This window comes from Haliotis cracherodii, unplaced genomic scaffold (genome assembly GCF_022045235.1).
Source record: "Haliotis cracherodii isolate W230 unplaced genomic scaffold, xgHalCrac1.p SCAF_3, whole genome shotgun sequence".
Lineage (NCBI taxonomy): Eukaryota > Metazoa > Mollusca > Gastropoda > Lepetellida > Haliotidae > Haliotis > Haliotis cracherodii.
In genome coordinates this window covers 15,446,389-15,460,065 of record NW_027266286.1, presented here as the reverse complement: position 1 = coordinate 15,460,065, position 13,677 = coordinate 15,446,389, and the positions used below count along the sequence as shown (strand labels likewise).

The following is a 13,677-nucleotide window of genomic DNA, read 5'->3' as shown; positions in this document are numbered from 1 at the left end:
GTCCTTTATATGGACATGTTCACATCACTGTTGACCATTGTCTGTGTGGTCTACAGTCCTTTATATGGACATGTTCACATCACTGTTGCCCATTGTCTGTGTGGTCTACAGTCCTTTACATGGACATGTTCACATCACTGTTGTCCATTGTGTGTGTGGTCTACAGTCCTTTATATGGACATGTTCACATCACTGTTGACCATTGTCTGTGTGGTCTACAGTCCTTTATATGGACATGTTCACATCACTGTTGACCATTGTCTGTGTGGTCTACGGTCCTTTACATGGACATGTTCACATCACTGTTGACCATTGTCTGTGTGGTCTACGGTTCTTTCCCAGACATGTTCACATCACTGTTGACCATTGTCTGTGTGGTCTACAGTCCTTTATATGGACATGTTCACATCACTGTTGACCATTGTCTGTGTGGTCTACAGTCCTTTATATGGACATGTTCACATCACTGTTGACCATTGTCTGTGTGGTCTACAGTCCTTTATATGGACATGTTCACATCACTGTTGACCATTGTCTGTGTTGTCTACAGTCCTTTATATGGACATGTTCACATCACTGTTGACCATTGTCTGTGTGGTCTACAGTCCTTTATATGGACATGTTCACATCACTGTTGTCCATTGTGTGTGTGGTCTACAGTCCTTTATATGGACATGTTCACATCACTGTTGTCCATTGTCTGTGTGGTCTACAGTCCTTTATATGGACATGTTCACATCACTGTTGACCATTGTCTGTGTGGTCTACAGTCCTTTATATGGACATGTTCACATCACTGTTGCCCATTGTCTGTGTGGTCTACAGTCCTTTATATGGACATGTTCACATCACTGTTGACCATTGTCTGTGTGGTCTACAGTCCTTTATATGGACATGTTCACATCACTGTTGACCATTGTCTGTGTGGTCTACAGTCCTTTATATGGACATGTTCACATCACTGTTGACCATTGTCTGTGTGGTCTACAGTCCTTTATATGGACATGTTCACATCACTGTTGTCCATTGTCTGTGTGGTCTACAGTCCTTTATATGGACATGTTCACATCACTGTTGTCCATTGTCTGTGTGGTCTACAGTCCTTTATATGGACATGTTCACATCACTGTTGACCATTGTCTGTGTGGTCTACGGTCCTTTATATGGACATGTTCACATCACTGTTGTCTTTGCGGTACAGTGTGTGCCCATTTGTACGTTTGGTAGAATATTTTTTTCTGAGGCCAACCTGAAATTCAGGAATCTTATCACGTATGTTTGCCCATTTAGAAATTATATTGTTTAATATTGTAGAAAATACTTTTCCTAAAATGCTCATTAATGAAATACCTCTATAATTATCTGGGTCACTCCTGTTTCCTTTTTTATGCAGGGGGATTATTATAGAACATGACCAATTGCTGGGGAAAACATTTTTGAATAACTTATCGAAACATTTGCAAAGAAAAGACATAGTTTCAAATTTAGAACACTTCAACTTTTCGATAACTACATCACCAGGACCAGCTTTTCCCTTTTTGAGGTGATTTATCGCATCTATTATTTCGTTTTCAACAATGGGTGAATCTAGCGTAACTTCATCAACATTCGCATATCATCAATTACCGTATTGCATCATTTGAAAAAAAAATAAAATGACTAAGTCACTGCGATTTTGTTATGTTATCTGTAACAGAAGATCTAGATCTATTCTTGAGAGATCGTATTTGTTTCCAGAACGCAGAAGGGTTGTTAATAGACGTTTTCAGTTTGTCTTGTCTATGTCTGCGCATATCAAATATGTATTTCCGAAAGCAATGTGTTTATTATATCAGTCACTAGTGACTGATATGAACAAGGTGCCAGAACTACTTTCTCCTGAATCAAAACATTAAAGAGTTATCCATTTTAAACAGGAATGTTTAATTATGACAAACAAAAATGTCCACGGAACTTAATACTCGATATGAAATAATATATTTCGCAGGGGCGACAGGGAGAACTTAGTAATTTATCAGACACTGTTTTCGAAAAAATATATAAATTGCTAGTAATAAATATGTATATAATAAATAGAAAATTCAATGTGTTTTCTCAAATACCACTTTTATCTCATCGAGTCGCAGTCACTCGTGAAAATATTAGACTCTCCCCACTTTACTCGATGAGATAAAAGTGGTATTTGAGAAAACACATTAAATATCCTCTATATATTTATTCCTCCTTTTGCAATATTTCCTTCTGTCAAGACTAGTACGAGTAGTTCTAAATTTTCGTAGCGTTTTGCGGGCGTCACGTCTTGCAATTCTACATCCAGTATTAAAAGTTTTAGTTTTATCCATGTTCCATTTTAATTCTTTTCTCATTCAAGATGCTGAAGTTAACATAATTTCATCAATTGATCCCTCGATATTATTATCAAGTTTACCGAGAAGGAACTGTTTAAAATATGTTTTACTTTCTTGTAGTTTGCTCAGAAAGTTGTTCGAAAGTTCGTCATTCCATATTAGTTTCTTCTAAGTGACACCCTCATGTTTTAGTTTGTAATATGTTTGATTCCTATGAGGGAACTTACAAGTCAATTCTAAAGGTAATTGATCAGAATCTAGACGATCGCCAATATTCAACATGTTAATATAATGAAAGAAATCGGGAGAACATTTAAAATAATCATTAACACTCGCACCTTGGTTTCCAAAAAAGGTAAATTCTCCAAAGGTATCCCCATACACTCCCATTGACGATGAACAACTGAAATGCATACAAATACATATCTAGCAGCATCTGACCAAATTCATTAGTAACTGTGTCAAGGGATTTCCGATCTCCAACACATACGTTTTCATCTCCTGGAAATGAACAGTTACTATGTACAAAATCGTTTTGTAGATCGACTAGAGGATTGTTTTGTTGACCAGTCTACAGACTAAACTGATAGAATCTTTAAGCTGCGACTGCTTATCTATCAAAGACTCTTCAAGATGGTCAATACTGCAGTTTGAGACCACATGGTTATAATATGTCGAGCAAGCTGGTGGTATGTACTCGTATGATTAAAAATCAGCATCATCAATTTTGTTTCGAAGTCCATTAATATTCCAACTTAGAAAGGCAAATGCTCGCTTGGACAATCAACGCTCAACGTAACACCGGTGTTGATCATGTTAGGACCTTGCGAAAAACTATCCGGGCCTCGGCCAATATCCTAGCTGATAGAAGCATGTGACACTGTTTTTCCATCCGGTCTTTTCTGAAAAGATCGGCTTTCTCGTGTCGTGTCTGCAGTACTAAACTTAGTTGATGCTGTTTCCATGGTGCGGGGTTTGGTCACCAATCGACCATCCTTACTGAGAAGCTTTAATACAATGAATTGGCAAAGAAAGGCATCATTGGAATATGCCCTGAGTTGGTCTTCAGCTCTGATCCGGAATCTAGCCATTTTTGAACTTGTTTCCATGTAAATGATATACGTCAACGCCAGGGAATAACCAGCCTCCGGCATACACCGCAACCGTTTCCATTGAACGTAAAAGGCAAAAGGAATTCCTAGTTTCAACACGAGGACATTTGAGAGAGTTTCTCCGGCATTGCACCCACTGCCATTCTTCAACACAAACAGGTAAACAAATTCAATATTTAAAATTGTCAGAAAAGAAACAACTTGATATCTTATTTTAAATATGCCCTGCCTTTCTACGGTAATATTGAACAAGTTTGGAAACAGCCTTCAGAAATGTAAATGTTCAGTGAGGAGATTGGAGCAGAAATGTTCTGACTTTGAGACCATTCCACTCTTTTCACCTAGTGTTATAATACTATTATTGTTTTGCTCTATAACGTCTATTAGCACATGAATATTTTTCTGATACTGTTCTTGAAGAAGTGATGTTGTAAATACCTCCGCGATATCATTCAATGTTAATGTTCAAATATGAGCTGAGAATAACGTGTGACTGACTTTGTGTCATCATGCCCCAATGGTTTCGGTAACGGTGTGGGTAACAGTGTGGGTAACGGTGTGGGTAACGGTGTGGGTAACAGTGTGGGTAACGGTGTGGGTAATGGTGTGGGTAATGGTGTGGGTAACGGTGTAGGTAACGGTGTGGGTAACGGTGTGGACATTGGTGTGAGTAACGGTATGGCTAACGGTGTGGGTATCGGTGTGGGTATCAGTTTGGGTATCACTGTGGGTATTGGTGTTGGTAACTGTGTAGGCATCGGTGTGAGTATTGGTGTGGGTATTGGTGTGGGTAACGGTGTGGGTAATGGTGTGGTATCGGTGTGGGTATCGGTGTGGGTATCGGTGTGGGTATCGGTGTGGATATTGGTGTGGGTATAGGTGTTGGTATAGGTGTGGGTATTGGTGTGGGTATTGGTGTGGGTAACGGTGTGGGTATTGGTGTGGGTATTGGTGTGGGTATTGGTGTGGGTATCATTGTGGGTATTGATGTGGGCATTGGTGTGGGTAACGGTGTGGGTATTGGTGTGGGTATAGGTGTGGGTATAGGTGTGGGTATAGGTGTGGGTATTGGTGTGGGTATTGTTGTGGTTATTGGTGTGGGTATTGGTGTGGGTATTGGTGTGTCATCATGCCCCAATGGTTTCGGTAACGGTGTGGGTAACAGTGTGGGTAACGGTGTGGGTAACGGTGTGGGTAACAGTGTGGGTAACGGTGTGGGTAATGGTGTGGGTAATGGTGTGGGTAATGGTGTGGGTAACGGTGTAGGTAACGGTGTGGGTAACGGTGTGGACATTGGTGTGAGTAATGGTATGGCTAACGGTGTGGGTATCGGTGTGGGTATCAGTTTGGGTATCACTGTGGGTATTGGTGTTGGTAACTGTGTAGGCATCGGTGTGAGTATTGGTGTGGGTATTGGTGTGGGTAACGGTGTGGGTAATGGTGTGGTATCGGTGTGGGTATCGGTGTGGGTATCGGTGTGGATATTGGTGTGGGTATAGGTGTTGGTATAGGTGTGGGTATTGGTGTGGGTATTGGTGTGGGTATTGGTGTGGGTATTGGTGTGGGTATTGGTGTGGGTATTGGTGTGGATATCATTGTGGGTATTGATGTGGGCATTGGTGTGGGTAACGGTGTGGGTATAGGTGTGGGTAACGGTGTGGGTATTGGTGTGGGTATTGGTGTGGGTATTGGTGTGGGTATAGGTGTGGGTATTGGTGTGGGTATAGGTGTGGGTATAGGTGTGGGTATTGGTGTGGGTATTGGTGTGGGTAACGGTGTGGGTATTGGTGTGGGTATTGGTGTGGGTATTGGTGTGGGTATTGTTGTGGGCATTGGTGTGGGTATTGGTGTGGGTATTGGTGTGGGTATTGGTGTGGGTATCATTGTGGGTATTGATGTGGGCATTGGTGTGGGTAACGGTGTGTGTATTGGTGTGGGTATAGGTGTGGGTATAGGTGTGGGTATAGGTGTGGGTATTGGTGTGGGTATTGGTGTGGGTATAGGTGTGGGTATTGGTGTGGGTATTGGTGTGGGTAACGGTGTGGGTATTGGTGTGGGTATTGGTGTGGGTATTGGTGTGGGTATTAGTGTGGGCATTGGTGTTGGTATTGGTGTGGGTATTGGTGTGGGTATTGGTGTGGGTATTGTTGTGGGCATTGTTGTTGGTATTGGTGTGGGTATTGGTGTGGGTATTGGTGTGGGTATTGGTGTGGGTAACGGTGTGGGTATTGGTGTGGGTATTGTTGTGGGCATTGGTGTGGGTATTGGTGTGGGCATTGGTGTGGGTATCATTGTGGGTATTGGTGTGGGTATTGGTGTGGGTAATGGTGTGGTATCGGTGTGGGTATTGGTGTGGATATTGGTGTGGGTATAGGTGTGGATAACAGTGTTGTATTAGTGTGGGTATTGGTGTTGGTATTGGTGTGTGTAACGGCGTGTGTAACGGTGTTGGTAATGGTGTGGGTATTAGTGTGGGTATAGGTGTGGGTATTGTTGTAGGTATTGGTGTGGGTATAGTGTGGCTAAGGGTGTGGATAACGGTGTGGATAACGGTGTGGGTATTGGTGTGGGTATTGGTGTGGGCATTGTTGTGGGTATTGGTGTGTGTAACGGTGTGTGTAACGGTGTTGGTAATGGTGTGGGTATTAGTGTGGGTATAGGTGTGGACAACGGTGTGGGTATTGCTGTGGATTGTTGCTCAAAGTTTTGGGTATTTCTGATTGCAGCGCATGATAACATTCCATGAATCATGAACCATTTAAATGCCAATGTGCTAGATTCATGCAGGAAGAGAGCCGTAGTCGGTCTGAGCTGACAAACTAGGGTCAACTCGTTCGAAAATCGCAACCAGTGGATCCTGGTAAAGCTAAAAGACGCATTAACATTTCCACAGCTTTGACTTGGTACTTTTTATACATTTTGTAAAATCTTCACCACCAAAATCTAAATGATGGATAACATCTTGGTGGGTGATAAAACTATTAAAAGACCCTGCTACGAAAGCCTAATGATGCCACTTTGGTAGCATACTTTTTAAACAAATCTTTTTATTTCAACTATTTGTTCATTCCTTCATGATTGCAATTATTTTCCGGTTGTTTCGAATATTTGAGTGAAACTAAAATTGACCACATGACGTCAACAACGATATGTTATGATGTCATTATGTACTGTGACGTCAACAATGGTATCTGAAATACGTACAAAATGCAATTGGGCGTTCGATATAGCTATGCGCATCATTCAGCGTATGTACTATGTTGACATCATTAAATTATAAATTTTATAGCCATCCATAAAAAAAGGCTGTAAGCAATTTTCTTTTCTTTATGTGAATATAAATTAGACAAGAAATTATGGATAACAACTTCTTCGTTATACTTTGTCATCCGCCAACTTCTAACAATTGTCTGTCAAACGATTCCGATAATATTGATGATGTTTTTAAGATTGCCGACAATTGCAATAATTGCTGAAAATATTTCATTGTGTAGTAAGAATTAGCCCAATGCAACGTGCCTTACAAGAGATATCAACGCTGATAATAAAACGCGAATAGCTGTGCCGCGAGCTACTTCATATGCAAAATCAATTCGAAAAAGTCATTTAAGGGGCCTTACCTATAATCAGTGGGTTGTTTAGTAACATTTGTTTTGAAATAAGTAGATTGTGTGTGTTGTATGTTTCATAATGCTGTATCAAACATTGGAAATGCTGTATGTGAATCTTTAGAATTGAAATAGTCATTAGGTTGGATAACAAAGCCTTGGTTGACGTATACATATCGTGAGAAAGACCATCAAAAGCGACAAAACGACATCCGATGAACGTCGACATCTCGTACGTATGGAGATCTCAAGGGCCTTCTTGGCGTACCGTTGTCATTCAGGTCTTGATATGTCGATATATCCATATATGTGCTTGATCACTTTACAAATGCCCGGTTGCTTATGCTTACTGGACTAAAATGGCTTTCAGTGTATTTCAAATGTGTGGACCGTTGCGTAACAACTCTGTATGTTATATACACTGCACAAACAATACGACAACATATAACAAAGACAATCGATGTAAGACACTACTGTTTTAACTCTCCAAAGGTTTAATCTCAAAGGAGCCTTCTGTGTTCGTGCATGGAGCAATTTAGGGCTTTGTCGGAGGAAGGCATAATGCTACGTCTTTGTTAAGTCGGGTGGATTAGCGTCAACGACGACGATACAAGGTAAATGTCTAGATTTATTTTTGGTGAAGCATTAGATAAAGACTTACAAACTGGGTGAATATATACCGTTACTCTGGTAGCCACGTTTTCCGCATGGTCTCATCGGATACATCTGCATACTAAGAACATTAACACGTAGGACCGTGGGATTGCATGGCGGTTAAATACTCGTGATGTGGCTGGAATATTGCTAGGGCGAAATATAACCCACTCTGCACTAGGGCTGCAGGGGCGGTCGAGTAGCCTAATGATTAAAGCGTTCACTCGTCACGCCGAAGACCCGGGTTCGATTTCCGACGTGGGTACAATGTGTGAAGCCCATTTCTGGTGTCCCCCGCCGTGATATTGCTGGAATATTTCTAAAAGCGGCATAAAACCGTACTCACTCACTCATTCACTGTTAGGGGGATGCTTAATGTGTTTGCTTGTACTGCGCCACCACTCATGTTGTTTTTTCTAAAATAAATTAGTGACTTCATACCTGATATACCATATACATGTATGTAACCGTGGAGAATGTTTCTGACACATGTTGGATGACATTGAAGGACAATGTCATTCACTATGAACTGTGTTTAAAAAAACACCATAACTCGAATGTGTAATGGCAGTTTATGAATCGTATACAATATTTCTAAGGTGGTGTGTCGATCCTATCAACTTTTACGTGACCTCCATGTAAGGACAAGGTAGCAAGAAGTAAATGTATCAAACATCGTTCACATTTTAGGAAATTTTGGATTAATTCAAGGAAAATCTATGTATTTTTCAATTACACCTGTCACTATCATGGTTGTGTCGAATGTCAAGGTCACGTGTAAGGCCCTTCATGAAATGACTTGTAAATACTAGTAGTATTATTCTTTATGACTGGAATTTGACAAATGTTTATATACAAGGCATCTGTTCATGGGGATTCAGATTAAAAGTCGTTAATAAGTGTTTAAAAGTGTGTTATTAAGGTAGCTAGAGGCATGGGACTTTCTGTTTGAATGTTGTGTGCAATGGACATACGTCAGGTCTACAGTTTGAATGTTGTATACAATGGACATACGCCAGGTCAACTGTTTGAAAGTTGTGTACAATGGACATACGTCAGGTCAACTGTTTGAATGTTGTGTGCAATGGACATGCGCCAGGTCAACAGTGAGAATGTTGTGTGCAGTGGACATACGTCAGGTCAACTGTTTGAATGCTGTGTGCATTGGACATGCGTCAGGTCAACAGTTAGAATGTTGTGTGCAGTGGACATACGTCAGGTCAACTGTTTGAATGCTGTGTGCATTGGACATGCGTCAGGTCAACAGTTTGAAAGTTGTGTGCAGTGGACATACGCCAGGTCAAATGTTTGAATGTTATGTGCACAGGACATGTACCAGGTCAACTGTTTGAAAGTTGTGTGCAATGGACGCACGTCAGGTCAACAGTTTGAATGTTGTGTGCAATGGACATGTACCAGGTCAACAGTTAAAATGTTGTGTACAATGGACATACGTCAGGTCAACAGTTTGAAAATGGTGTACAATGGACATGCGCCAGGTCAACTGTTTGAAAGTTGTGTGCAGTGGACATACGTCAGGTCAACTGTTTGAAAGTTGTGTGCAATGGACATACGTTAGGTCAACTGTTTGAAAGTTGTTTACAATGGACGTACGTCAGGTCAACAGTTTGAATGTTGTGTGCAATGGAAATGTACCAGGTCAACTGTTTGAATGTTGTGTGCAATGGACATGCGCCAGGTCAACTGTTTGAAAGTTGTGTGCAGTAGACGTACGTCAGGTCAACAGTTTGAATGTTGTGTGCAGTGGACATACGTCAGGTCAACTGTTTGAAAGTTGTGTGCAATGGACATACGTTAGGTCAACTGTTTGAAAGTTGTGTATAGTGGACATACGTCAGGTCAACTGTTTGAATGTTGTGCGCAGTGGACATGCGTCAGGTCAACTGTTTGAAAGTTGTGTGCAATGGAAATACGTTAGGTCAACTGTTTGAAAGTTTTGTATAGTGGACATACGTCAGGTCAACTGTTTGAAAGTTGTGTACAATGGACATACGGCAGGTCAACTGTTTCAAAATTGTTCTGAACTGGGTATGTATTTTCCTATGTTTTAAACAGACAGTGCGAATACATGTGTTACTGAGGTAGCTACAGGTTGTGTGCGAGGTCAGCTGTCACGTGATGTCACTGTCTAAATGGGTCATGAGTCATGTATGTGATGGGGGTGTCTGGGGGGGTTCAGGTAAAGGTTGGGATGAAGCTGCGTCTGTTTACACCTTTAATGCAAACACCGTTATAGATTCAAAAAGCCAAAGATTCGATCGTCCCGATACTTTGGATAAGTATATAAGATTAATATTGATGGATGTTCAGGTTGGTGCATATTGATATTAGTTGGTGTGGATTAAAGACTATAGGTCACGCGTTGGTGATATTGATAATGTACATTAAAGGCCACGTGTTGATGATATTGATGATGTAAACTAAATGTCACGTTTTCATGATATTGATGATGTAAACTAAATGTCACGTTTTGATGATATTGATGATGTACACTAAATGTCACGTGTTGATATTGATGGGTGTCGATGTATATTGTTAATGATAGTCGGTGTAAGTTGTTAGTATTAGGTGTAGACTAAAGGTCGCTGTATATTGTTAGTGATGGGTGTAGACTAAAGGTCGCTGTATATTGTTAGTGATGGATATAGACTAAAGGTTGCTGTATAATGAAATAGTGTTGGGTGTAGACTAAAGGTTGCTGTATATTGTTAGTGATGGGTGTAAACTAAAGGTCGCTGTATATTGTTAGCGATGGGTGTAGACTAAAGGTTGCTGTATATTGTTAGTGATGGGTATAGACTAAAGGTCGCTGTATATTGTTAGCGATGGGTGTAAACTAAAGGTTGCTGTATATTGTTAGCGATGGGTGTAGACTAAAGGTTGCTGTATATTGTTAGTATTAGGTGTAGACTAAAGGTTGCTGTATATTGTTAGCGATGGGTGTAGACTAAAGGTTGCTGTATATTGTTAGTATTAGGTGTAGACTAAAGGTCGCTGTATATTGTTAGTGATGGGTGTAGACTAAAGGTCGTTGTATATTGTCAGTGATTGGTGTGGACTTCAGGTAACTGCAGTGTATTGAAATAGTGATGGGTGTGGACTAAAGGTCACTGCTGTATAATGAAATAGTGTTGGGTGTAGACTAAAGGTGGCTGTATATTGTTAGTGATGGGTGTAGACTAAAGGTCGCTGTATATTGTAAGTGATGGGTATAGACTAAAGGTCGCTGTATATTGTTAGTGATGGGTGTAGACTAAAGGTCGCTGTATATTGTTAGTGATGGGTATAGACTAAAGGTCGCTGTATATTGTTAGTGATGGGTGTTGACTAAAGGTAGCTGTACATTGTTAGTGATGGGTGTAGACTAAAGGTCGCTGTACATTGTCAGTGATTGGTGTGGACTTCAGGTAACTGCAGTGTATTGAAATAGTGATGGGTGTGGACTAAAGGTCACTGCTGTATAATGAAATAGTGTTGGGTGTTGACTAAAGGTAGCTGTACATTGTTAGTGATGGATGTGAATTAAAGGTCGCAGCAGTATGTTGAAAATGTGATTGGCGTGGACTAAAGGTCACTTCAGTATAATGAAATAGTGATGGGTCGCTGTATATTGTTAGTGATGGTTTTGGACTAACGGTCACTGCAGTATAACGAAATAGTGATGGGTGTAGACTGAAGGTCGCTGTATATTGATATCGATTGGCGTGGACTAAAGGTCGCTGCAGTATATTGAAATAGTGTTGGGTGTGGACAAAAGATCACTGCGGTATATTGAAATAGTGTTGGGTGTGGACAAAAGATCACTGCAGTATATTGTAATAGTGATGGGTATCGACTAAAGGTCGCTGTATATTGTTAGTGACTGGTGTGGACTAAAGGTCGCTGCAGTATAACGAAATAGTGATGGGTGTAGACTAAAGGTCACTGTATATTGATATCGATTGGTTTGGACTAAAGGTCGCTGTATATTGATATCGATTGGTTTGGACTAAAGGTCGCTGTATATTGATATTGATGATGTAGACTTAAGGTCACACGATGTTGATATAAAAGAACATACTATAACTCGACGCCGAACTTAGAACGTCCGAATATCTTGCAGTCTCTGATGAGGACTTCTGGAATCTGACGCCATTCCTCAAACAGTGCTTGAGCAAGGCACAGTCGCGGAGGGTCCATGGCTCTGTGCCCGTGTCCGCCAGCTTGACTTCTCATGAGAGTTTCTCGGGCGTCGGTCCTGCCCAACACTGAGTCTACACCGATGAGAAAAGAGAACTGACGTCGATCCTGGCGTGTTAGGGTTACTGCACGGTCTATACATCTAAATACCATGCATTCTCAATCTCCTAGACACTGCCCTTTCACTGACTGGAAGATCAAGGGTGGTTGAAGATGATGATGATCTATTCCTGAGGTGCAAAACCCGAAGGTAGCGGTCTTCTGTGGGCCTCGTCACGGGAGGTCTGCCGCTTCGAGGCCTGTCCCTGGCACTGCTAGTATGCCTAAAACGAGTCATCAGTCTGGTGCTTGTGGTGCGCGACCAGCCTAGGGCTGTTGCCATACGTCTATGGGTAGCCCCCATCTGTATCATACCGATGGCCCTGTCAGTATCATACCGATGGCTCTATCTGTATCATACCGATGGCCCTGTCTGTATCATACCGATGGCTCTGTCTGTATCATACCGATGGCTTTGTCTGTATCATACCGATGGCTCTGTCTGTATCATACCGATGGCTCTGTCTGTATCATACCGATGGCTCTGTCTGTATCATACCGGTGACTCTGTCTGTATCATACCGATGGCTTTGTCTGTATCATACTGATGGCTCTGTCTGTATCATACCGATGGCTCTGTCTGTATCATACTGATGGCTCTGTCTGTATCATACCGATGGCTCTGTCTGTATCATGCCGATGACTCTGTCTGTATCATACCGATGGCTCTGTCTGTATCATACCGATGGCTCTGTCTGTATCATACCGATGGCTCTGTCTGTATCATACCGGTGACTCTGTCTGTATCATACCAGTGACTCTGACTGTATCATACCGATGGCTCTGTCTGTATCATACCGATGGCTCTGTCTGTATCATACTGATGGCTCTGTCTGTATCATGCTGATGACTCTGTCTGTATCATACCGATGGCTCTGTCTGTATCATACCGATGGCTCTGTCTGTATCATACCGATGGCCCTGTCTGTATCATACCGATGGCTCTGTCTGTATCATACCGATGGCTCTGTCTGTATCATACTGATGGCTCTGTCTGTATCATACTGATGGCACTGTCTGTATCATGCCGATGGCTCTGTCTGTATCATACCGATGGCTCCGTCTGTATCATGCCGGTGACTCTGTCTGTATCATACCGATGGCTCTGTCTGTATCATACTGATGGCTCTGTCTGTATCATACCGATTGCTCTGTCTGTATCATACCGATGGCTCTGTCTGTATCATACCGATGACTCTGTCTGTATCATACCGATGGCTCTGTCTGTATCATACCGATGACTCTGTCTGTATCATACCGGTGACTCTGTCTGTATCATACCGATGGCTCTGTCTGTATCATACTGATGGCTCTGTCTGTATCATACCGATGACTCTGTCTGTATCATACTGATGGCTCTGTCTGTATCATACCGATTGCTCTGTCTGTATCATACTGATGGCTCTGTCTGTATCATACTGTTTTAATGCTAAGATGCTCTTGGCAAAATTGTTGTGATATTTTATATACTCCAACTCTATAGGTCGATGTTACAGTGCCATTGTACCCTTATACCGATTGGGAATAGTTCGGCTCGTGATTTAAATGTTTTAAGTAACTTCGTATCTTAACTTTTTCCGAAACGGTCATGTTGGCTGTGGTGGGTTTAAAAACAACAAATCAAACTATACTATCCAAAAACGTAGGGGATCGTGA

General features: G+C 41.5%; 1 protein-coding gene across 1 annotated transcript; it reads left to right on the top strand.

Annotated features, from left to right (window-relative positions):
• The first annotated feature begins 4,138 nt into the window (after positions 1 to 4,138).
• On the top strand, positions 4,139 to 11,994 carry LOC139475246 (uncharacterized). Its single transcript, XM_071258486.1, has 4 exons — positions 4,139 to 4,262; positions 4,352 to 4,834; positions 4,960 to 5,781; positions 11,846 to 11,994. Exons 1-4 carry the CDS (start codon positions 4,139 to 4,141, stop codon positions 11,992 to 11,994), a joined length of 1,578 nt encoding a protein of 525 aa, XP_071114587.1.
• The last annotated feature ends 1,683 nt before the right edge of the window (positions 11,995 to 13,677 follow it).